The sequence below is a fragment of the Lathamus discolor genome, chromosome 4 (assembly GCF_037157495.1).
Source record: "Lathamus discolor isolate bLatDis1 chromosome 4, bLatDis1.hap1, whole genome shotgun sequence".
In the NCBI taxonomy this organism is placed as follows: domain Eukaryota; kingdom Metazoa; phylum Chordata; class Aves; order Psittaciformes; family Psittacidae; genus Lathamus; species Lathamus discolor.
This window is the reverse complement of record NC_088887.1, coordinates 18,439,366-18,462,624: the sequence shown is the minus strand read 5'-3', so window position 1 is coordinate 18,462,624 and position 23,259 is coordinate 18,439,366. Positions and strand designations below refer to the sequence as shown.

The 23,259-nt window shown below is 46.4% G+C and overlaps 1 protein-coding gene and 1 long non-coding RNA gene across 12 annotated transcripts in view; one reads left to right on the top strand and one right to left on the bottom strand.

Annotated features, from left to right (window-relative positions):
* Positions 1-1,776: 1,776 nt before the first annotated feature.
* LOC136013110 (uncharacterized) lies at positions 1,777-4,249 on the bottom strand. The gene is made up of 2 exons (XR_010612148.1): positions 3,637-4,249; positions 1,777-2,324 (listed from the first exon to the last, which is right to left on the bottom strand). It is a non-coding gene; the product is annotated as an uncharacterized LOC136013110 (long non-coding RNA).
* Positions 3,332-23,259, top strand: part of ILDR2 (immunoglobulin like domain containing receptor 2) — a 41,631-nt gene continuing 21,703 nt past the window's right edge. For 3 of the 11 annotated variants that reach the window (XM_065676446.1, XM_065676442.1, XM_065676439.1), the window contains exons 1-4: positions 3,332-3,588; positions 11,509-11,841; positions 12,917-13,036; positions 22,266-22,322. In XM_065676446.1, the coding sequence (XP_065532518.1) occupies positions 3,543-3,588; positions 11,509-11,841; positions 12,917-13,036; positions 22,266-22,322 (556 nt within the window). In that variant the 5' untranslated portion in view covers positions 3,332-3,542. Of the gene's footprint in view, positions 3,589-5,181; positions 5,538-8,329; positions 8,431-11,508; positions 11,842-12,916; positions 13,037-22,265; positions 22,323-23,259 lie in introns of those variants that run through there. The other 8 variants (XM_065676447.1, XM_065676444.1, XM_065676443.1 and 5 more) reach the window with 5 other exon arrangements.

Below are 23,259 nucleotides of genomic sequence, written 5' to 3'. Positions count from 1 at the left end.
GGAAAAGTTTTAGTTAGTAGCTATTCTGAAGAGTAGCTTAAAAGCTACTGTAATATGCTGGTCTTCAGTACTAAATCAAAAGAGCAGTGTCTAATGGCTGAATCTAGTATGATATCCCAGAAAGCTGTTGAAATCACTGTTTCTATGGAAATTTCTACAAGGGAAATCTGGGGGGCTGAATGGATGTGCAAAAGTAGGCATGAAGAGAAGTATCTTAATGGAGTGTAGAAGGTTTTCAGGGATGTTGCTGAGATGGGTCATTCAGAGTGAGGTGTTGGTGTAAATTATTCCAGCTGGTAATTTAAAAAGCTGATTCTGCTTATCATGATAAGGTCATTTCCTTATCAACAGAGGAAATGACCACAAAAGACCCATGCTAGTGGATGAAAGGAAGGAGTGAAGTAGTAGACAAGAGTCAGCAGCTGCTACAGCATGAACAAAAAGTGAGTTTGTGCCCATATTGTTCAGCTGAATTTGTTCATGAACCCATTGCTTAGAGGGGAACTGATCCAGATAGAGCCACAGTATCACTTATATCAAACAGTGCTGTAGTGTGGTATGTTTCCAATTCAGTCTGGGGATAAATTATGCAGGACAGGCACAGGAAATTTGGCTGTTTGGGTTATAAAGTGACTGAGGGAGACAAAGGTTGAAGTCTACCAGTAGGCTGTTTTCAAGGGACAGTGAATCCCTGCTGGGCTGTGGCTTGAAGCAATCTGGCTAATTGCACAGAAATTTACTCACCCTTTTAAGGTGAAACTGGGCTAACTGCAGCCCTCCTAACTAGTGAAAAGGAAAGACAACATCCCAGCATTAACTATTAAGCCAGCTCAGATGTTGCAATACTCAGATCAAAGGTCTACAGAGATCTGGAACATCTATTCAGGGCTCAGGCATCCATCATATCTGCATATATACAAATGACAGATCACATTAAGTGAAAAAGAACCATACAGTGAGTTTGAGTATGAAAATTTCAAAGCAGCTATAAATCCAATGTTACAGGCAAAACAATGGTGCTTCCTTCTATTTAAAATCTTTCCTTCCTTTGTTGTGAGTCAAAAGTTTAGCAAAACTGATGTATGCCAGATTTATTTGCAGAAGCTGGAGTAGAGTAAAAAAAACAACCAGACCATGCTAGGAGTAGGTAACAATAGTGACGCACAAGAGATTGCACTGCTCCCAGTCAGATCATATCAACATCAGCACTGTCGCAGGAAACTCTGGATCAGGTCCTGGCCAATTAAACTGCAGAAGGTCAAGGCACCGGGATTTCACTTGAAGTTTTGAGGGTTATCAGGAAAAATAGTTATGGGAAAGAGAGAAAAATAGCTTTGTGTTCACCTTTCAGGAGTCAGTCCATACAAATCTTCATGTATTATAGCCTATAGATCTGTAACAGTGATGAGGCATGCCCTCAGCTGATGCAAAGGATCCCAGCTCCATCCGAGTTGTGTTTCTGGAAGTTGAAGCTGTGGCCCTAACATGAGTTTCTGCTGTGTTTTCCACCTGCAAGTATGCACAAAGGCAGTGGGGTATCAGATCACTATGTGCTGAAGGAGATCAGCTCTCTGTGCTGTTGTGTATGTACATTCTTTTAGCATAACAGGGTCTTGGTTCTTAATAGTGGCTTTTTGCCAGTGCTGCAAAACAGTTAAATTCGTCACGTATTAGGTCATAGGAATACGAGGACACTGATTGGGGTGTAGGGTTTTGTTTTCCTTTTTTTTTTTTTTCCCCAAAGCAATGTTGAATAAAAACAAACTTCTACGTGAAAAGTATTTGAAAATTACATTGAGTAGCACTGAATAAAACACTTAAACCCAGACTTGCTGCCTAGGGATTATCTCCTTGCTTAATTCCACTTTAACACTATTAACAGAGGGACTGCAACTGTTCAAAACCAAGTAAAATGTTTTAACACATCTTTTATCATAGCAAACATGCTGTTTTGCTTTTTCACTCAGAAATTATTGATCTATTTTTATTCACACTTTGGAAATAAGCTTATCTTGCCTGTAGAGAGGTTCAATCTGAAAGGCAAAATTATGAGGGATCTACACACAGTCAGAAAATATTGGCTAGAATGCCAGTGGCTTGTTCAGTTTTACTTCCAGCACCCCTGTGCACCCTGCCTTCAGCAGTGGGACACAACTCTGGGGCCCAGCTTTGCATTAAAACCCCAGAATCATAGAATAGTTAGGGTTGGAAGGATGTCAAGGTTGTTTATGTTCTTTGGCAGATTCCAGATGCGAAGCTGAAGACTACTCCCACCTCTCAAGGGGCTCACTGATGCCTGCAGAATCCAAACACCAGCCAAGTGCCTGAAAAGAAAATGCCAGAAGATGAACAACATGCAAAGGAAGCTGTGCTGGATGCTCTGAATGGTGGGTGCCATGCTGGAAGGTGCTTCTCTGGTGCTGAGCCACCGAAGAGCATGTTGCTATTTAGCCAGCTCTAGGCCTATGGACAATTCCACTGATTTATTTTGCTTTCATAGGAAGTTTAGAGGTTTTAAGTATAGTATGTGTGTATACGTGTGTCCACTGTGGCCAGAACCATTTCATTTCACTGCCACATCCATCTCTTTAAAGTGATCTTCTTCAGCTGTATTTCTTGTTGGCCGTGCCCTTCCTCCAAAAATACTTCCACCCCCTTCCAGTGTCATGGTGGCATGAAAATTTAACACCCCACAACTTGGCTGTCCATCGTTAACAGCCAGAATATCTCCTTCTCATCTAAAATTATATCATCATAAATGGGTTGCGTTAGAATCATAGCATCATAGAATCGGTTCAGTTGGAAAGGACCTTAAGATCATCTAGTTCCAGCCCTCCTGCCACAGGCAAGGACACTGTCCACTACACCAGGTTGCTCAAAGCCGAATCTTAATCTAAAATTACAGTAATTAGTTGCATCAGTGCCCATGCTGAAAGTGGAAACCCCAGGGAAAATTCCGAATTCGAAGAGTCTACATTCATTTCCCAAGGCATACATTTGTTAAATTCGGGGAGGACAGATGATCGCAGTGGACATTTCCCAGAGTTCACTAGTGAAGTTGTAAACCGGAACGGGGCAGGAGCGAGGGGCTTGAAGTAGTTGCAGAGAAACGTTCCGATGTGACCGCAAGCCGAGGCGAGCTCCGGCCGCCCCCCGGCAGCACCTGGCAATCGCAACGCGCCTTTGCCAGGGGAAGCGCGCCAGGGAAGCAGTTTCGGGAAGCCGCCCCCCGCCCGCCCGAGCCCCACCGTCGCGCTGTCCCCGCCTGGCGCGGCGCCCGGACAGCGGCGGGGCCGGCCTTGACAAGTGCCCCCTCCCTCCCCCCCGTCGCCGCAGGGGCCAGGAGCAAGGGGGGAAGCGCAGGCACACAACACGAGCGCTCCCTGCGAGCCTGATCGGCTCTGGGGGGAGGTGGCTGCGGGCGCGCCGGCCGGGGCCGCCCCCTGGGCCTCTCCCACCGCCCCTCGGCATGGTCGTGCCCGCCCTTCCGCGCCCCCGCCCCGCGCCTGCCGCCCGCCCGCGCCGCCTGGGCCAGCGGGAAGATGGATGGGCACGTCCTAGGCTGGATCGTCCTCCTCTGGCTCGCAGGTAGGGCCGGGGGCTGCCGGCCGCGGGTGTCCCGGTGCCCCGACGTACCTTGTGCTGTGCCTTGCCCAGCGGGCTCTACGTTTTCCTCTAGGATGAGAACGGGAGGTTTGGGGATGTGCCACGGCAGACTGTGGAGGGAGCCGCCCGGGGGGCTTTTCGGGGGCGTCCCGCCGTGCAGTTTGCGGGCACTTCTCGGAGAGCGCTGGATTCACTGGGGACGGGGGAGGCACCCGGCGCCTCCTGCCCGGGCGGAGAACAGGTCCGCGGGGCACCGGCGCTGCTGCCCGCGGGGGGCGGTTGGGCCAGTGTTTACCGCGGAGCTAAGGGACGGAGGAGCGCTCAGTGGCTGGGAAGGTGGGAGCCAGCCCGGGGAGGCAGCAGGAGAGCAGGGGGAGGCCGGAGCGTCCTTGGCTGCGGTGCAGGGGCGATGGCGACAGCCCTCGGCTCCCACGCCGGGCCGGGAACAATTGAAGGAACTTCTCCTTTCCCGGTGTCCTGGACGAGCACTCCGTCTAACGCAGGTGTGAGAAGAGGGGGCTGCCGGGGGGGCAGAAGCCGGCTGTGCCAGTGATGGTGTAGTATGCACAGCATAGGCCTTTGACCGCAGGACGGGACTGCCGCTCCATAGCGCAGCTTGCCGGCCACCTCCTGCCCGGCTGACTCCCTAAGAGGTACGGCAGTCCCTTCCTAAGCAAGGAGGAGGGGAGAGGGAACAAGCTGAAAAGGGGCTGGATCTAAAAACTGGATTAACAAGGAAAAGAGAGAGTAGGGTTTACGGCAGAGTAAGAGCGGCAGGGCAGGCGGGAATCAGGGAGAAATAGGATCTGCTTACTCCTGTGAGCTGGTGCAGCATCCAGGCACAGGCAGAAGCACTCCTTAGGAAAAGCTGCAGCAGGCTGGTTTTAGGCAGGCAGGTTACAGGCTAAAAGAAGCAGCAGACACACTTGAATTAAGTGGCATTTATTTCCCACTGCCACCAGTGTATCCTACAAAACCAAAACCAAACAACCCCAAAGAAAAAGAAAACCCCCCTCAGCCTTTTCCCTCTTCCTATTCAGATTTAGGATTCACAAGCAGTAAATTCGGCTTTTAGTCATAACACCTCACTCCCACCACCCACCTACCACTTTCCTTGCTTTTGCACTCTGAGTCATCTTCAACACCAGTGCCTGCCTACTGCTCCCTTCCAGGGTTTCATGGCCTCATTTGGGGCTTTGGCATCTCCCAGCTCATTCTTCTTCCTTGCCTCTCTCCCTGCCTCCTGCCCTGCCATTTGGCTGCTTCCAAACGTATCCGACTTCACTGAGTTGGTCTGTAGTCCAGCCCATCCACAGCTACCACTCTTTTCCTGCTAGCCATAGTGGTATGCTGATAAATAACATAGGGGGACTGGTAGGAGGAGTACAGGGTAGAGATAGATTTGACATTACATTCCTCCCTCTTTTTAAAGAGGTTCATTATCTGGACATGTCAGGACTTTTCCATCAAGCTGAAAGGCTACGCTGTTGACACCTTTCTCCCTCCATTAAAAGTAGTTAATTACTGGCAGCTACCGCTGTTTGAAGCATGCAAGAAAGAGGTACCGCTGCAGTAGGAAAACCTTCCAGTTTCCTCTAGTCCTGGGCTTTGAGACAGGTCTGCCTGCTGCTGGTGCTGTCAGCCGCAGGCAGGCAGAGGCTTCTGGCAGGCAACAGGTTAGCAGCAGCCGTGTGCTGAGAGATGGAGGCAGCCAATAGCCGCTTGCTGCCCTCCAGCCTCTCGCCGCTGCCGCCCAGCGATGGAGCCCGCGCTGCTGTCCTCTTCCATGGCTGGGAGAAAGCAAACAAGTGAAGGTGTGTGTGTGAGCGTCTACGTGTGTGCACAGAAAAGGGTAGAGAGGCTAGCAAATATGGATTCAAGGTTTTCCTCTCCCCAGTGGCTGTGCGAAGGAATGAAAGGTCCGCAGCAAGGTAAGGAGCCCTAATCCAGCCGGAGTGGTACACTCCACTCTGGGAAAGAAAAGTGGGGGTTGGGAAGTGCAGGGGCCAGGGTAAGACACAGAGTAGAAAATGGGGAGGAAGCAGGGAAACAAAAGGCAGCAAGAAAGAGGCTCTCTCCTCCTTCTCTCCCCTCCTCCCTCCTTGGGGTGGACTGAGAAATGTCTAACAACCACTCACAGTTCCTTTCCTCCCAGCATGAATTCTCAGTCCTTTGTTTGTCCTTAATTTTTGGCTCCTGCATTTATCTTTTGTTTGGTTTTGTGCATTGTGACTTCTTACTGGAATTTCAAAAAAATGTGAGGTACAGTGGTTTTGGTTTGGCTTCTAATCCTCCTGCCCTGCTTTCCCACGTGCCTAAAGCTGGTGCTTGAGTAACAACAGCAAAGGGATGGTCACCCTTTATTCCTTCCTGTGGAATGACATGGGTTTAAGTATGTGTGGGACTGTGTTCTCATTCTAGAAAAAGAAGGTACAATTTGCCAAGTATCCTTAAACTCCTGTATAAAGCTTGTTCTTGTAAATCACCAACTGCAACTTGATTCTGGAATGAATCCTCTCCCCGTATTTACCATTATTCATATGATTGCTGCAATTCCTAATGATTTAAAACTAGAGAGAAGTGAAGACTGAACTCCAGTTTTACCTACAGAACAAGCAGAGCACTTTTTTTTTTTTTTTCTGGTTCATGACTCAGGATAAGCTTGGAAAGATGACCCTTAGAAGACTGTCCACATTAAAATGTGATTTTCTCTTCCTGTTAAGCAGTTTTGCATCAATGCAATGGTATACTACAAAGGTGGGTAGATTTACCTCTGCTTTCCCAGCCACAGTTTAGGAGAGCAGGCAGAGGGGGCATGTTGGAGCACAGTTGTGCTTTGCTGTTTCCTGGCCAGCAGAACAGACTTCTTGGGAAGACAGGGAAACGGATGGACTGTTTTATCTGCCTTGAGTTTAAGTGTTCATTTGACTTCCTTGACTGGCTGCACACAGCATGTAACTGGGAAGAAATCTCATACTTTTTTTACTTTTTATTCCTTTGAGATCACCTTGAGCAGGACTGCCAGCAGTGGAAATCCCAGTGCTATCCCAAAGACAGGCTTGGTACTACAAGGCTTGGAGAGACTCTTCCCATTTCTTTCCCAGAAGTTAGTGGTGACCGGTTGCTGAGTAACAGTTAGATGCTAGGTTGCTAAGAGCACAAGTCTGATAGGAACCAAACCAAGGCATCCTATTAATTTCCCATAAGCCACTCAACATAATCTGGTGGTGATGGCTTTTGTTGATAAATTGCATAGATTGGATTTAGTCCAGCCTGAGTAGGCAAGAATCTGTACAATACAATCTCAAGTGATCCCACAGTTTTAATTTATGCACAGTAGCCAAGGTGCAGAAAAGAAAGTTACAGCATCTCCTTGCTCGGCAGTTTTTGTTTGGGTAAGTGATACAAATGACCCTAGGAGCACTACCTGTTACCAATGAATGTATGCTTTTCTGCCAGAGCCCTTAGGTATAGTCTAGGAGTAGTTTTCCAGAGGTGCATGACTGGGGGCACAAGGACTTCCATTCTTTGTGCACAACTGCCACTCCTGTCGAGAAAGTTGCATAAAATTGGGGAGTGTAATTTTTGTGGTTTCACAGCATCAGCTTTAGTGGCTCAGGCAAGTGGTAGAATGAGCCAAGTAATAGCAAAGAAAGAGAGAGGATGTATCAACAGATGTGGACACCTATGCTGATCTGAAGAGTAATGTGTGCTGCCTTCTCTTGGACTCAAATCTTACATACTAGAAGGATGCAGTCTGAGACTTGTTACACTGAACCATAGCGTTTGGCCTTGGTATTATTTACAGGGATTAGTGCTTCTGATCAACCCTGTTCTAACTACATCATCTTTAAAGGTTCCTTCCACCCCAAACAATTCCATGATTCTTGATTCTATTCAAAAAGGCTAACTTAAGGCTAGGTTTTGAAGCTAAATCTTCCTAGGATTCATCTAGCCTCAGGGAGGCTTCTCCAGGGGGCAACTGAAAAGCAAGAGCCTAAGTTATCACCTCTCAGTTGCCTTGTCTCTTTTGCTTGTGGAAGACAATTATGAAGATCAGGCTCACAAGACTCAAATGTGCCCGTACCAATATCCCCTCTATAATCACTTCCTGGAATTGTCTTTAATCACCCCTAGGATATATTAGTGATAGCTTGCGTGTAATGTTGATTGCATAGTTTGAATGCATAATCTGAGGACAGTTCATGAAAAGAATCAGAGGAAGGAGACAAATATACTTTGCCAATGAGAAACAGACAAACCCCATGCAGTTATGTTTCTGAAGTGTGATTATTTTTAAGTTCTTTCTCTGGGAGTGTATACACATGCACAGATACACAAACCGGTTGATCCTTTTATTCTTTGAGAGGAAGTATATCTGTTGTTTTTAAGATGCACTTGATTAATATTTGCAGACCTTTCTCTGGGGATTTAGGAGAACAGAATAAAGGTAATCGAAATTCTTACGTATTTATGAGACTACTCTCATGATTAGAGTTAGATTTTTCTTGTGAAAGTTCAAACATCATGAAATTCACGATGAACAAGTTGCTTCTCTGAAGTGCAGGAAGTACATTTCCATGATGCTTTTGAAATAAGGTCTTATCTTGCTCTGGCTCCATTAGTCAAAACAGCACAGCACAATTCAGTTTCTTTTTAGTCCTTCTCGTATTAAACTAGACAAAAAAATACCATGGTTGTAAATCCACCATCTTGTCTTCAGGGAGCTGAATATCCTGGTGGCCCTTTTGATGGATGATGTTACAGCAGTGACGTACTACATGAATGGATTCTGACACAATTTTTTGACAGAGGAAATAACAGGTGTATAATTTCCCAATTCAGCCATAATGATATATAATTTGACTTAGAGTTTCCACTGCTCCAGTCTCTCAATCTGAGGCACTGTGTTGCTCCTAAAATACTATTTCTGGAAAGAAATCTGAAAATAATACTTCAAATGTTAATAAAGAGCTTGGGATAGAATATAGAAGATGCCAGATAATTCACTGCACATTTCCCAACTGATTTTGGGTAGAAAAAGAGTTTCTGTGTTTCCCCAGCTGCTTTGCTTTTTCTTGAAATAGATATGGGGGTGGGTGGGGAGAGTTAGATGAGAATTTGCTAAAGCTCAGTTAATCATTTAGTAAAGCAGTCCCTGGCTTGCCAAACTCATAAATCTCATTAAGAGGGAAGGAGGGCTGTGGTGCATTTTTAGCTGAAAGCACTGTGTTTAGTAAGCAGCATACTTTGTTCACAAGGGAAAGATTTAAATATTCACTGTGTCAACTCTTTTGTCCCTGAAGCTGCAGTAACGTGATGAGTCACTTGATCAGCTCACATCACAAGCTGGCTTTGGCCACAGACTGCATGGGGTCAGGCACAGAGTTGCCAGATGGAGGTCTCACCTGGACCCATTTGTTTTTCAAGGTGCTTGTCTTGTGTCTTGCATTCAGATACAACCTGGGAAGCACAGGTCTCTGGAGAGGAAAGAATAAGACAACATCACTACTTGGTTCACCTTGGGAAGCAAATGGTGACATTTTCTTAGTGCCATGTAGCCCCCATGTTTCTGCCCCTCTAGTTCCTGGGAAAAGGAGTTATTTCTCTGCCTGTTCCTTGAGAAAGTGGAGGAGCTGCCTAATGCTACTGCCTCTCCTGTGGGAGCATCTTGTTGGGACCTCAGCTGTGTTTTGTGGTACTCTGGAGAACACCCACACTTAACGGTGTTTGGATTCAGGTCCAGGCACTTCTGGCAGAAGTAATAACATCTCCTGTGCTGCTTTCACATGGCATAAGTACGATGTGCATAGTGTAATGCATCCCTGTGCAAACACCATAGCACCGTTCAGCACTGTAAGCCTTCACACAGCAGTCCTCAGGGTCAAATCCTACCTAGATCACTAAGTCTTTGTTAGTATCAGTGACTGTCTTGCCTCTCTGAAATGTGCTTTCCACTAGTTTCTTTCCATACTGTGTTTTTATCCCCTGACTTCATTGTGATTTATGGTTTGGACACTGATAATTTGTTGAAATGAATATTCATTCTTGGTCCAGCCTCTTCACTTTCCTGTGATTTTGACTTCTGATCATGAATCTCTTTCTTGCTTTTGCTTTTCAGGTCTGTGGCTGTCTCCAGCTTGATCTTGTCCCTTCATGCTGGCTGTTAACACCATTGATACATTTATGGCTCTCTCTCTGCTTTAAGCTCCAGGGCTTGAGTCTACATCTTTTTTTTTTTTCCCATCCCAAAGATATCTCCTGTCATATCATTTTCTTTTGCCAACTTCCATCTCGTTTTCATTCCTGCTTTCTGGAGCGGGTGGTTTATTTTTGCTGACTCTATTTCCTCTCCTCTCCTCATTTCTTAATCTGCAGCCTGGCTCCAGCCCTTCAGAGACAGCCCCTCCAGGGCCCTTCGTCAGCTTCTTCCAGCTGAACATAAGCTTCTTGGTTAAACATGACATTCCATGATTGTCACCCTGCCTATCCATCTGCTTCCTATACTTAACCTGATACTTTATCCTTCTTTCTCTGCTTTTGCCCTTCTCTGCTACTGCTTCCCAACATCAGGAAGCTTTTCTTTGTCCTGTCTTTTGATTCCTCCCTTAGCTTCCCCTAAAGTCCATCAGTCCCTCTTCATGTTGCATGAACACATTCTTCTGCTTTATTCTCTTGAATGTTTCCTTGTGTCTTGTCCCCTTTTTCACTGTGCACTGCTCTGGGCCTTGGGGTGTGTGGTAATTGCATGTAGGGAGCTGCCATAATGATTTCCTGTACTGAAACTGGATCCCATTTCTCCTATGAACCTCCACCATCAGGCACTGCTGCCCCTCAGCTGCAGAAAATGCCTCTGATTACAGACTTCCTCTTAGCTGCTCTCTCCTTGCCCCTGAGCTGGGCTGTTTCACAGGCCTGCACATCCCTGCTTGGGGAAGTGTCAGGATGTATTCCAGCATGTGTGAGTGCTCTCAGTCATTGTTGTGCAGCACAAGGAGAACGGAAGCAATGCAGGGCATGCATGCAAGGTTTCGGCCATTCCTCTGTGGGTGGATGAAGTACCTCATTCTCCCGAGGGCTCTATGCTGTCATTGCTCTTGGCTTTTCCCTAAGCTACCCAAGGATGCAGGAGCATTCCCATGTGTCTTCTCCAAGGCTTGAATACGTCAGCTCTGGGCAGCAGCTCTCCTGTAGCTGGTAGATAAAGACTGGGTGTTGAGATCCATCTCCTCCCTGGGAATGTGAAAAACTTCAGTGTTTGGGCCATTTTTCTCTGCGTATCCCACATGGAGCAGTTTCTCTCAGTGCTATATGCCAGGCCCGGCAGGAGCTGTGCAATTCTGGATCCACTCCTTCATGCACCTCTAGATTTTGGCAGAGTGAACACCACCAGCTGGGCGCCAGTGCACCATGGGCTGGGCCAGGCACTGCATGCTGCCTGACTTTCAGAGAGGAGGTGTGATGCCACCAGAGTTGTGAGCGGGGTAACTTATTCTGCATTGGGATTGCTGTGAACTCAGGATCTAGCCCCTTGGCAGATCTGCTGTAGAAGCAAAGTGTGGCCATCCCTAAAATACCTCTTCCTTGTGTGTGTACCTGCCACAGAAGCCATGAGTCGTCATGCCACTGTGATAGGGTATCTACAGAGCATAAGGATATTACATTTGAGCATTTACGCCCATCATGCTGTATTTTTCCCTGTGGCTGTAGGCTATGAAAAAAGCAAACTTCTGCTGCCAACACCCATGCTTATGTACATTGAGGAGTTATTGCACCCTAGCACCTGAAACAGATGGATAGTTTAATTTTATGTACATGGGGAAAATGGTGCTACGATAAAATGCAGTAGCTTCCTCTTCAGGTAATTCCAAGGCATATGACACTCATGTTTTTGTCTTTTAGCTGAAGTGGAAGGCTTGCAGGTTACCATGCCTGAGAAGAAGAAGGTGGCCATGTTGTTTCAGCCTGCTCTGCTTCGCTGCCATTTCTCCACTTCTTCTACCCAACCAGCTGTCGTGCAGTGGAGGTTTAAATCTTACTGCCAGGACCGAGTGGGAGAAGCTTTGGGGATGGCGACTTCTGGTTTACAAACAATGAGCAAGAGGAACCTGGACTGGGATCCCTACTTGGACTGTGTGGACAGCAGGAGGACAGTCCGAGTTGTGGCTTCCAAACAAGGATCTGCTGTGACTATAGGGGACTTCTATAAGGAAAGAGACATCAGCATTGTCCATGGTAACTCTTCCACGCCAGTGATGCTTGTTGGGGGTTAGAATGGACCCTTGGGAATTTGGGATACTGGAAGCTGGCAGTAAAATTGTTCAATTCACTCCCTTAGAAAAGCCTGCTGGATGTCAGACATTTAGGGTATAGCCAACCAACCGTAGACCCAAAGTTCATTTCCTTTGGTGCATCCCTTCATATGACTTCATGTAGCTCTCCAGCCCTCACACGGTATTCTTTTCCCTTTGAAGAACAGGTTTTTATTTCTGGCTTCTGCATATTGCTCTCTGCATAGATTTTACTTAACAAAGGGGCACCAGCAAGAAAGGTATAGATTCAATCTCCATGCACTAGGTTTCTCTTCCTTGCAAACTTCACTGATTTTTTTAACCAGTTCCGAAATACCAAAGTTATTCTACATCTCATGTTTGCTCAACTCTGGACTTCACTAGCTTATGCTGTCATGAACCTAAACCCATACATCCTTCAGCAGTGTGAAAAGAAGAGTTTTCATGGGGTGAAGTCAGGTTGGGTGGTCATGTGGGGTGCAGGGTCCTTTAAACATTTGGTCTTTAAGGATGTGTCGGAAACCTTGTCCCTCAAAAGCACAAGGCTTCTGCTTGGCTCAGGAGACCATCAAGCCAAAAGTAGAGGCTCCCTTGTGTGCAGAGCGTGTGATCAGCCTCAGCAAGTGGGAGTGTTTTCCTTTGTCTCTGTGTAACCTCTTCAGCAGATGACTGAAGTGCTGTGGAGGAGATATTGTCTAAGCACTTCTTGCATGGCAAGAATACTGTTGGACCCCCCAAGCTCAAGTATCAGGAAGGACAGAGAGTGACACTGGTTACCCCTTATGCTCTTTGGACTTGCACAGTGAGCTGTCTCTTGTGTCATTACCTGTCTTCTCACTTTCAACCACAGAGCCTGTTTTTTTTCCTGAGTACTGGGATATTCTGGAAAAAGTTAACCCCCCTTGTTAGTAAGGAAATGAAATGGATTTGTGACACAGAGACGGACCCGGTGCTTTCAACACTTCACTCTTCCCATAGGTGTTGTAAGGAAAGCCTGACTTTTCTTTTTTGTCTTTCAGATGCAGACCTTCAGATTGGGAAGTTGATGTGGGGAGACAGTGGGCTCTATTACTGCCTTATTATCACACCGGATGATGTGGAGGGCAAGAATGAAGAATCGGTGGAGCTGCTTGTGCTTGGTAAGCCTTCTTGTCGGGTTGCTTTTTCAGCACACAGGTGATAATATCTTTCTTTCTGCACTCTTGCTCTCTTTACATATCTGTCCACCATATTACTCTGGGTGTAAGATCTATGTAAAACAGTACTTTCACCATTGCCTTGCACCCTGTGCAGTCATTCACACCTAGGCAAAGAGGGTGGCAAATGCTACCAAACCAGAATAGTAATGTTTACACCCACATTGCTAAGACATTACAGTGGCATAAATGACTACAGCAAAGTGCAGGGCTGTGGAAAATCAGAACCCTTGTTCTTAAGCCATAAAACAATAAACTTGCAGCAAAGTGAGCACTTGAGTCAGAGTCTCTTAAAAATAGACACCCAAAAGATATCAAATTGTACGCTTTTTGCAGTCTTTTAACATTTCCTTTGCCCACTCTGCTGACCTGTGAGGATGTCAAGAAGCGCCGTGTTTTATCTGCTTGAGTGTGTCAATTTGGGGATTTTTGTCTCTCCATAATTATACTTGCTCAATTAGAGGTGCAGTTTCACAGCCACCTTAATCAGGTCTAAGCTGGTGCTGCCATTAAAAGTTCCTGTTCTCCCTGCAGCATGCTTGGCTCCGTTTCTATTAAGCTCCCTTGAGCAGTATGGTGAGCAGGATCAGTTTCTTTCCTGTTCACAGGGTTAGCTTTTAGTGATAGCTTCCACAGTTCATCTCACTGTAAAGGTCAGAAAAGCACCCATTCCCATTAGGGCAGAAAAGAGGAGTGGAATGGGCCTTTCGGGGACATTGGTTGACACTGCCGTGAGCCAGCTTTAGTACTTTGCTCCTAGACTGCCCCAGGAGAGTAAGATGAGTTTTTCCTAACTTACCTTAAGACCTGCTGACACCAATGTTTGCTTGCATGGTTCTTGGGTCTACAGATTCTGTCGATCTGTGAAGGAAAAAGCTTGGGTCATTAGTGTGTAGGTGATACGTAAAGGCATACTACAGAACATGTCTGTCAAGTGCCCTTACTCTCCTGGCTAGGGTCAGAGTTTAATTGGCATTTATGCTTGGAGCTGTAGTTGTCATCTCAAAGTAAACCAGATGGAATAGGTGAGTGACTATGACAGTACCATCATCACCCATTACTCCTTCAGATGTCAGTCAAGCTATGGACAACTGGAGAATGGATCCCTCCAGAAAAGTGTCACAACCTTGTCTAAATCCACAGTGTGACTGTGTATCATATGCTAGCTAATAACAGGCCCAAGACTGAACTGTGTTAGTTCAGGTGAGGTTCTGTCTGGCAGCTGTAGCTGTTCCATAGCATCTCCAGAGGAGCTGTCTGTGAATGTGCGGTGATGGCTGCTGAATTTTGTCCCTTCTTCACCTTCCTGTACAGGATTTGGTGTCTTCCTCTTCTGTGTGTCTACAACTCTGCTCAGATACCAGTGATGAAATAATGCCATGGTAACAGGAAGAATCTGTTTTTCAGTGTGTACAGAAGACCGTGTTGGGGGGAAAATAAAGATATCCTCTCCTTTCCTTGATGATGTCACTGGCCCCAGTTTGCTATAGTTACAGTGGGAGGAAACACGTAGCTTAGGCTGTAGCTTGAGCACATCTCCTTTTCTGTTCAGCGTGTGGGTCTGATCCTGTGCTTTGTGCAGCACTCTCCTAAGTCTGGCAGCAGCATGAAAGCATACTTTGTTCTGCCTTACGCTGCTTGGTGCAGCGTGTGTGTCTTTCTTTTCCTGGGTAGTGTGTGTGGAGGCAACATTGCAGCTTTCACAGTGATTCCAGGTTACCTACCCATTTTCATCCCTTCATCCCTCCCTTCCTGTTCCCACCTTAATCTTTCCTGTTTCCCTTTTCCTTTTGTTCTTATTTTTTTTTCCTTTTCATTTACCTCTCCCCATTGATGGTTAATGGAGGAAGCAGCCAGTGGTGAAAATACCATTTCTTAACATTCTAGCATCTTCTAGGACATTTTTTATTCCATCCAACTGCTTTGAGGGAGGCAGTGAGTACAGATGAAGATTGGAGCAATTCCACAGTCCTAAGGGACTTGAGGTAAAAGGGTTTTGTTTGATGTTTTGCTGTTTGCTGCTCTTTGGGTGAACCCAGACTCCCTGTTAGAGCAGTTGGAGCAGTGGAAGGACAGTGTCTGCAAAATATACTGCAAGATACACTACAATTCCCACAGCACTTTGTTGTTTGTTCCCTGCTGACAGTAGTCTTTCAAATATAATTGACATTGCTTGTTTTGGAGCTACTGCATGATTTAAGCATAAATTAGAACATTGAATAGAGCAGAGGTTCATGCTATCAATGGGGGAAGACAGGAAAATCAGAACAGAAAAGGAAATAGGAAGGCATCCCTTCTAGTGGTTTCATATTAATTCCAAGTTGAAAGGTGTGTTTAGGTTAGAAAAGGTCCTGTTGGACAGGGCCGTTTAGTATCATGTATTAGAAACCTTGAAAGGTCTGAGAAGCAAAAATGGTAGATACCTAATAGCATCAACAAATTAGTGGAAATTTGCTTACCTGGAAGTGGAGGATCTTGCTTTATACAGTGAATTACACTGTTAAAATTGATCAAAAGTTGCTTTATTCACAACTTGAGGCAAAATCTAAAACACAAAAAAAATTACAGTATTCTTTTTCCCTGAGGGAAGCAATCACAGAGATTATCCTTCACTTAAGTCGGCCTGGGTCACGATGGCATTGCATGTTGAGTTTTGTCACCTGGATATGAGGTGCTGACACACAAGGCAGTTGGACAACGTCAGAGAATCCCATGTGCTGTCCTCATTTCAGGCCTATTTTAGAAAAGCATATAAGCATTTATTTATATCCATTTGTGCACAGCAAGGCTGATAGGATTTATAAGGCATACCTGATGTTAAGCATGTGCTTATGTGTTTTGCTGAAAAGACCGTTCAGTAGGTTTTGCTTAGTCAGGGATTTTAACCCTCTCTAATGGAATCAGTGAAGGCAAGGGGGGAGGGGTGGTAACCTCTGTGCCTCAGAAGCACAGAAGGAGGTTGGCTGGTAGTGAGTAAGGAAAAAAAAACTAAAAACTGTTATCACACTTTTATAAAATAGTTGTATTTTAGTGGTATTTGGAATCTCCAAACAGGGTCTAGCATGACTGATAAGAACTCTGCTTCTGCTGCAGCAGGACTAGACTAGTACAGAGCTTGACAATTCCACAGCCAAGAGTCAAGTGATGCTCAATTGAATCAAAAAGGCTGAATCTTATTTTTAAGTAAGTCTGCATTTCCATCTTAGTAGCTAGCAGCTGTGTGTCCTGCTTCTTGAAACACAGTGCTATTAATCAAATTGTTTTCACAGCCTCTGTGTTACTGCTTTTTATCTGAGAATGTCAGTGAGCTTCAGTAAAATTGTTCATTGCAGCCTTTGTTGAAGGGAACTGCAAGGGTACCAGTGCAGTGGATGCTGTGTGCCTGGAATAACCTCAGAATCAGAAGTACGGGTCAGTGGATACCCCATCCTAGCTTAATGTGACCCAGCTCACATCAGGAAGCAGACTATCTTACTTGCATGGGATTGTATGTAACCCAGTAAGCCTTCCTGAGGGACAGAATGTACTAATCAGGTGAGGGTCCTGTGAAAGCAGCTATACTGCTCCTTCCCAAGCTGGTACAGCTACAGGGCAGTGGCTGTTAGGATTAGGTAGGCACAGCTGACTATCCTGAAATGCATAGGTCCGTGCAGGGTTGGCATTATGAGATTTTACACGGTTTAGACATGCTTCATGAAACAGGCTTCATTCCCAAGGACATGTCAAATTCCTGGAAGAGGCAGGAAACTGATCTGCTAATCCCAGTTGTTGGTTTGATAACTTTGGTTAGGGATCCACGTGCTTTGCTAGAGGGCTATTGCCTGCTTGTTTTTTCCATCCAATTTGCAGCTAATACTACATAAGTTATATATTAGTGAAATATTGTTTGATAATCTTTTAGAAGCTTCAGCTTCTGTCTTTGTTAGGCTTTAAATAACAGCAGTTAGCACTTGAGGCTTTTATTAATTTCTGAAGTCAGCTAGCCCTTAACCTTGGTAAACTCACATCTTTGGTAGTTTGGTTTACCAGCCAATATCCACAGAGGCTAAACCCAAGATCTATTAAGTCTAACACCCATACGTAGGAAAGAATGTAGATACATACACATATTGCATATTGCACAGTAATTAATGTACTAATAGAGACGTGTGTTGGCTTTCAGAGAGGATAAGTCTCTATTGGGATGTGTGTGTATGGTGTGCAATGCTAATAAGGCTCTTACTCAGCAAAGTGACTCAATAGCTGGCATAAAAATAGCCAGATTTGGAGTCTCTTGTGTGCCAGGAGAGTCTGTATTGTAAAAGTTGATGTGGTTTCGGAGACGGAAAAGTCCTTGGCAGAATTTTCCCTCACAAGAGGTTGGTTTTAGGATTTTGCTCTGTTTTACTGAAACGCTGCCAGTATCATCTGAGCCAGTACTTGGTCACAGCAGTTGGCAGGGATATCAGTGCTGTTGGCCATGTGTTGGGGGTGAGAGGAACAGATCTGGACCAGCAAGGTGTCTGTAAGCAACTTCACACTGGGGGCTCTCCAACCTTGGGCTGTGCCTTTGTCACCAAGGGCAGGTAGTGCCAGCAAGTGACGGAAGTGGCATGGAGCCCTCCACTTAAAAATCCAGGAAAGGCTTTTGTGCCCTCCCAGCCGCAACCTGCAATCCTGTCCTCACTGGGCACTGCTGCCGTGCCCAGGGCCACTGTGCTGCTGGCTTCGTAGTCCAGGCCCAATCCCCCTTGTCCTAGGCCAGCCTATTCCTAGTTATTTATTTCACACCATTTAGGAGTGCTACTTGTTGCCAAGGTTTTTGACCCCTCTTTTCCTCCTTATTTGACAGCAGCAGCCGCATGCTGCTCACAAAGGAGACTGGCATGATTAAAAGACCTCCATTACCAAGGTAGCCATGGCAACAGCCTCCTCGGAGGTCTTTGTTGCCTGCTAAAACTTTGATCTCCAAGAGGGGCTGCTGCTGTTTCTCCCTCCAATTGAAGAGAAGGATGGAAAGAAAGGATAAAGTTTACTCCAAGCAGAGGGAACACAGAGGAACTCATTGCAGAGCCATGCTCTCCCAGTAAATCTCACAGCAGCTTCTGTGAAAAAGTATCTGATTTACAAGGGCCACACTTCCTCTGCTGTGCTCTCCAGCCTCCCCTCAGGGCAGTGTCCTGTGCTGGGGCCTGTTGCTGTGGCACAGCTGGCTAATTTTTCCACCAGTGAGGAAGAAATAGTTCCCTTTATAGCTGCTGCCTCCTGAGGTCCCAGTGCTGCTGGTAGGGCTGTGGAGGCATCCCTGGGTAGCGAACCCAATTTAGCAGTTACTGCCATATTAACCCAATATTTATCCCATTTATGCAATTGCCAGTGTTCACCATATTCCTATATTTGCCTAGTTGCTGTGTTCCTGACTGCACCTGTGGCACCTTTATTCATGCCATCATTTTTTTTTCAGCTGCACCACTTACTTAGCCTAATTATTTTTATGTCTCTTCTCTGCAGACTTTCTGCTAATTGTCTGCTTGACTCCAGGTCCTCCCTTCATTTGCTGCTATTTGCTTCTCACTCTCTCACCCACCCGCCTCCTGTCCTCAGTTGCCTTTTCTGTATCCCTGCACCTGCTGATGGTGCTCTGCACCCCCATAGCTTTTCCTTTCCCATTTCTCCTCCAGCCCTCTGCTGCTGCTCTCTGCTAGGGCAGACCGAGGGCTCGCAGTCTCCCTTGAACTTCAAGGCTGGCCAGGGCCTGGGGTGTGCTTTGGGTGCCCAGTGAGAGGTCACTGTGGATGGGTAAAGCCCCAGAGTGGCATGGTAGGAATAGAAATGGGAACATGTCCCATATCCATGATGGAATGAGGAAAAGCCCCTAGTGCTAACAGAGCTGCCCGGGACAGCTCTGGTAAATGGTGCCATTGTCTATTCTGTCTTTCTGCTGGGGGGTGTGACAGCTCTCACAGAGGAAATGTAGCCCTTGCAGGTGGGAGCACAGAGCTGCAGCCTGTGCCCACCCATGTCTTGGGGTGCCTGCAGTCCTCTTTCTCAGGTGGGCAGGGCCGCTGTGCTGAGGTGGTGTGGTGAGGTGGTCTCTTGGCAGGACATTTTCCTAACTTGTTTTCTCCCACCAAATGCTGTCTAGCCTCAGCCCTCCACTTTAAAGTTTCCTTAAGAAAAAATAAAACAACCAAAAGAAAAGTCTGGTGAGCTTAATGCCCATGTAGGGAGCAGCCTGAGTATAGAGAGCCACTGGTAGGATGCTGGCCATGGGCACTGGTGGCGTTTCAGCTGTGGCTCCAAGAGGAGGCCTTGCTCACTGAAACCTTGCCCTCTGCCGCAGCTTCAGGCACTGTGTGACCCACCATGGTGCCATGCTCTGCTCCACTCCACTGGCCACTGCCTGGCTTTGGGGTGTGCCATGCCCAGGATGGGCTTGCACAGGGCAGCAGCAACTCGTCTCCCCCAGAGCTGTCCTGCCCCTGCACCTGCTGTGGGCAGACTGGGTGCTTTTGCTGCACTTGTTGCTGGCAGCAGCAGCGGCAGGAAGGTTGCCTTCAATGAGTGTCACTGTTGGGAAGCCTCCTGTTGCTGTGACAGCCACAGGGTAGCTGTGGCACAGTGTATGCAGCCTGTTGGCTTTACCTGCTAAGGGTGTGGGGAAGGGTTAGTGAATTAATTGGGGCCAGGATGGGGAGGGGGAGAGCTGGGGTTTGTTGAAAGCTGCTGGGGGCTCACCAGTGCAGGGGCAGGCCTTGTGCTTGCTGGCTGTTGGCTGGGCTAGTCAAGGTGGCAGAGTACAGGCTGAGCCATTCTGGGGTTTATTCTTGCCAAAGGCCCTCCTGGGCTTTGTGCATCCCCTGCAAGTGGATCTGGGCCCCCCAGTGTTGTGTGAGCCCCTCTGATGGGGCAGGGGGAGCAAATTCCCCAAGCAGATACACAGCAGAGCTGAGTGAGGCTGCACAAGCTGGGAAATACTTGGCTGTTCTAAGGTACCACAGAGGAGCTACTTTGGATGTCTTTGTAATGAGTTACCAAGTTCTCAAGCACTGTTATTTTTGAGGGATGCTTCTTCGCCCTTGAACATGGGGTTCCTAAGATCCAGCACTAGCAAGGACTGAAGCTTTTTGGGTAAGTTCAAAATAAAGCAGGCACGTAATTGGACTCATGAGATAGAGCTTCTGCTCTTTATAGGTGTTACTCCTTTACCTCTCGTACCACAAATCCCAGCCCTAAATTAGCTATATACCTCTAGCTATTTATCCACTGGCATCTGCCTTCAGGAGGGAGCTGCATGTGAGTTTGTGCGGAGATAATAACACATTGGAGTCAAACTGTGTGCCTTGTGTCTGCATGAGTGTGGTTCATGTGTACATTGTTCACATGTACACAGAGGCCTATGAAGAATTGCATGCTTGTTTGTGCATGCTTGGAAAGTAAGAAATGTATTTAATGTATGCATGGAATATTTAAATCTAGGATTCTGTGACACAAGGCATACATTTGGTGCATGTGTTTGGAGCCCGCTTGTGGCACCTGAGACTTTAGCCACGTGTGTACGTGCTATATCTTGAGGGCAGAAAGCATACGTAAGCATTTTCCCAAGCTGGTTGTGAGCAGTTTGGACACTTGATGTTTCCAGAAAATGGACTGCAAAGAATGTCATGAAACTCTTCAAATATATAGATAAAAAAGTTGTAGTAGACTGATGGCAAGAGTTGTCCTTCAAAGTAGTAAATGAGGAACAATTATCTCAAGGATCACCATTGTATCTTTTGCTAAGGCTTTGGGAGCACCTCATCATGATGGTGTTACTGTGAGAACTGCACAGATTCGATGAGTTGCAATCAGTTGCAGAGCACTCCTTGCATTCAGAGCATGTTTATTGTGGTTCCAGTGGACATCCTTGTGGATTTTTGATCTCTACAGAAGCTCTGCTGAAGCACTGAGTTAAAAAAAGACAGTAGGAATTTGATTATAGTATGCTTCAAGGACAGACTATATGCCAAGGAGCTTGGGATCCAGTTCATCATTGTGTCTGAGTCCTGCTTAGTGCAGGACCTGGAGGGCATGTGGGGAGGTTAAAGGTAGTGCTTGACCACTTTTGCACTGGCTTACCCTTAGCTGCTTCTGTTATGTTATATCCACAATGCATGTCTCTCCTAAAAGCGCAGTTCTACCTTTTGCATATCTTTATAAAAACCTAGCATGATTCTGATGCTCTGTGTGCTGTATATATATGCGCATTGGCTGTTCTGCTGATACACTCCTGAACACTGTGCAGGACATTTGCTGTATGTTAGAAATATCCCAGACATACAGTGCCAAAAGAAACAGGCACCAAGCTGCCTTTGGGCTTGCATTTTGTTTATGTTCAGTTACAGATTAGATTTTTTTTTTTCCTTTTGCAAAGCAATTCCACAAATTTTTACATGGATCCTTCCCTGGTTGGTTTTGCTTCACTTGTGGCGTGGTTTAAGCCAAGCCAGTAACTCAGCACCACGCAGCAGTAAAGCCAATACACAGCATGGCGCCAGCTACTAGGAAGGGGGAGAATAACTGTTACAGCTGAACCCAGGACAGCGTGAGAGTTAACCTTATATCACACAATCTCACCAGGTTGCTTGTGCATCTTGAAATCAGTAGCACATACTCACAGTCGTGCTTCAAGACCCCTTTCCTGGAGGTGTTTTCTGCAGTTGCAGGGCCCTGTGGGGAGAGCACCACCCACAGGTGTTGTATGCATGTGGCTGACTTGTCAAGAGCCTTGGGATAAAAGATGTCTCACACCCATCCAAACTGCATCAGTTCACTTTAAAAGTAAACTAAATCCTTTAGTTTGAGGGCTGTTGTGCATTTCCAGGAACTTTTTGCATGTGTAGAACGTAACTCCAGAAAGATGTTACTGTGTAATCGCACTGAGACCCCCCTCTTGTCATTTTGTGCCTAGGTCAGAGAAGCTCTGTTCAAGATTCTTTTTCCCCAGCTCTGCTGATAAAGATAAAATGCAAGAACACAGAAATGGCAGAAACGAGGCATCAAGCAGGGTGACATCTGTGGTTGATAGGATGCACACTTAACAAAGTGCAAGTGGGCTGATGAGGAAGGGGACTGGAGGCTAAGACAGGGGCTGGGGAGTGTGTATTTCTTACAGTAACCTATCTCCTTGTTCTCCTCCTTCTGTCTTTTCTAGGCAGGACAGGGCTGCTTGCTGATCTCTTGCCCAGTTTTGCTGTGGAGATTATGCCAGGTATTCAATCATTTCACCCTTCAATCACCCAGTCCTCTGTCATCTTAAATGTTTATCCCTCTGCAGCATATTTATGTGGTGTACATTTCACTCTTACATGTGTTTTATCTGGGGAGAAAAAGATAAAAGCTTATTGCTTACTGAGAAGGTGTGTTGGGTTTAGATCTGAAGGAGCTGATGCTGGCACTTGGGGGAGGAATGTCCATGCTGTGATCCAACATACAGAGATAGCTGATGTCATGCCAGGATCAGTGTGAGAGCAGAAATGCCAGGGCAGTTGAAGAGAGGTTTTATATCAAGCTCTCTGCTCTCCCCTGCTAGCACAAGGGTAATGCTGCTCCAGTCTGCAAGGTCTCGGCAGCCTTGTGTGCCTGTGTGGTTTTGTACGTGAGCTGCTCCTGTGCAGTGGTACCTTGTGTTCCCCAGACCCTATCCTGTGGGCACTGTTACACCACAGATGGTGGCGCAGAAGGTGTAGAAATAGAGCAACCCATCAGTGGCATAGCCCCTCTTGTGCTGCATGGCCACAGCATCATCTAGGTAACACTAAGTGGTTGGACCAGCCATGAAAGCTCTGTGGCCATGATAAATCCCTTGCTAGCCAAACTAACGAGAGCCACCAGTTCTGGTACTCTTTGTAGAGGAAACAGTGATTTTGCTTAAAAGGGAAATGATGTCCTTGAAGGGGAAAAGCTGTGAGAACATTTAGCCCTTGAGTCATCAGATCATCCCCTGCCAGTGCCCAGAGAGTGCTTCTTTCACAGGTTTGTGCAAAAATGCAACTCCACATAAATGCGTGAAGCTATTTTCAAGTCTTTCCCAAGATGCAAATGCAGAGAAAGCAGACACTCACCCACCTCCAGTATAACCCAAAGCTCCCTGGAATTTCAGCATGGCAGGAGAGGGATTGGTCTTTCTAGCATAGGCATAAGTTGAT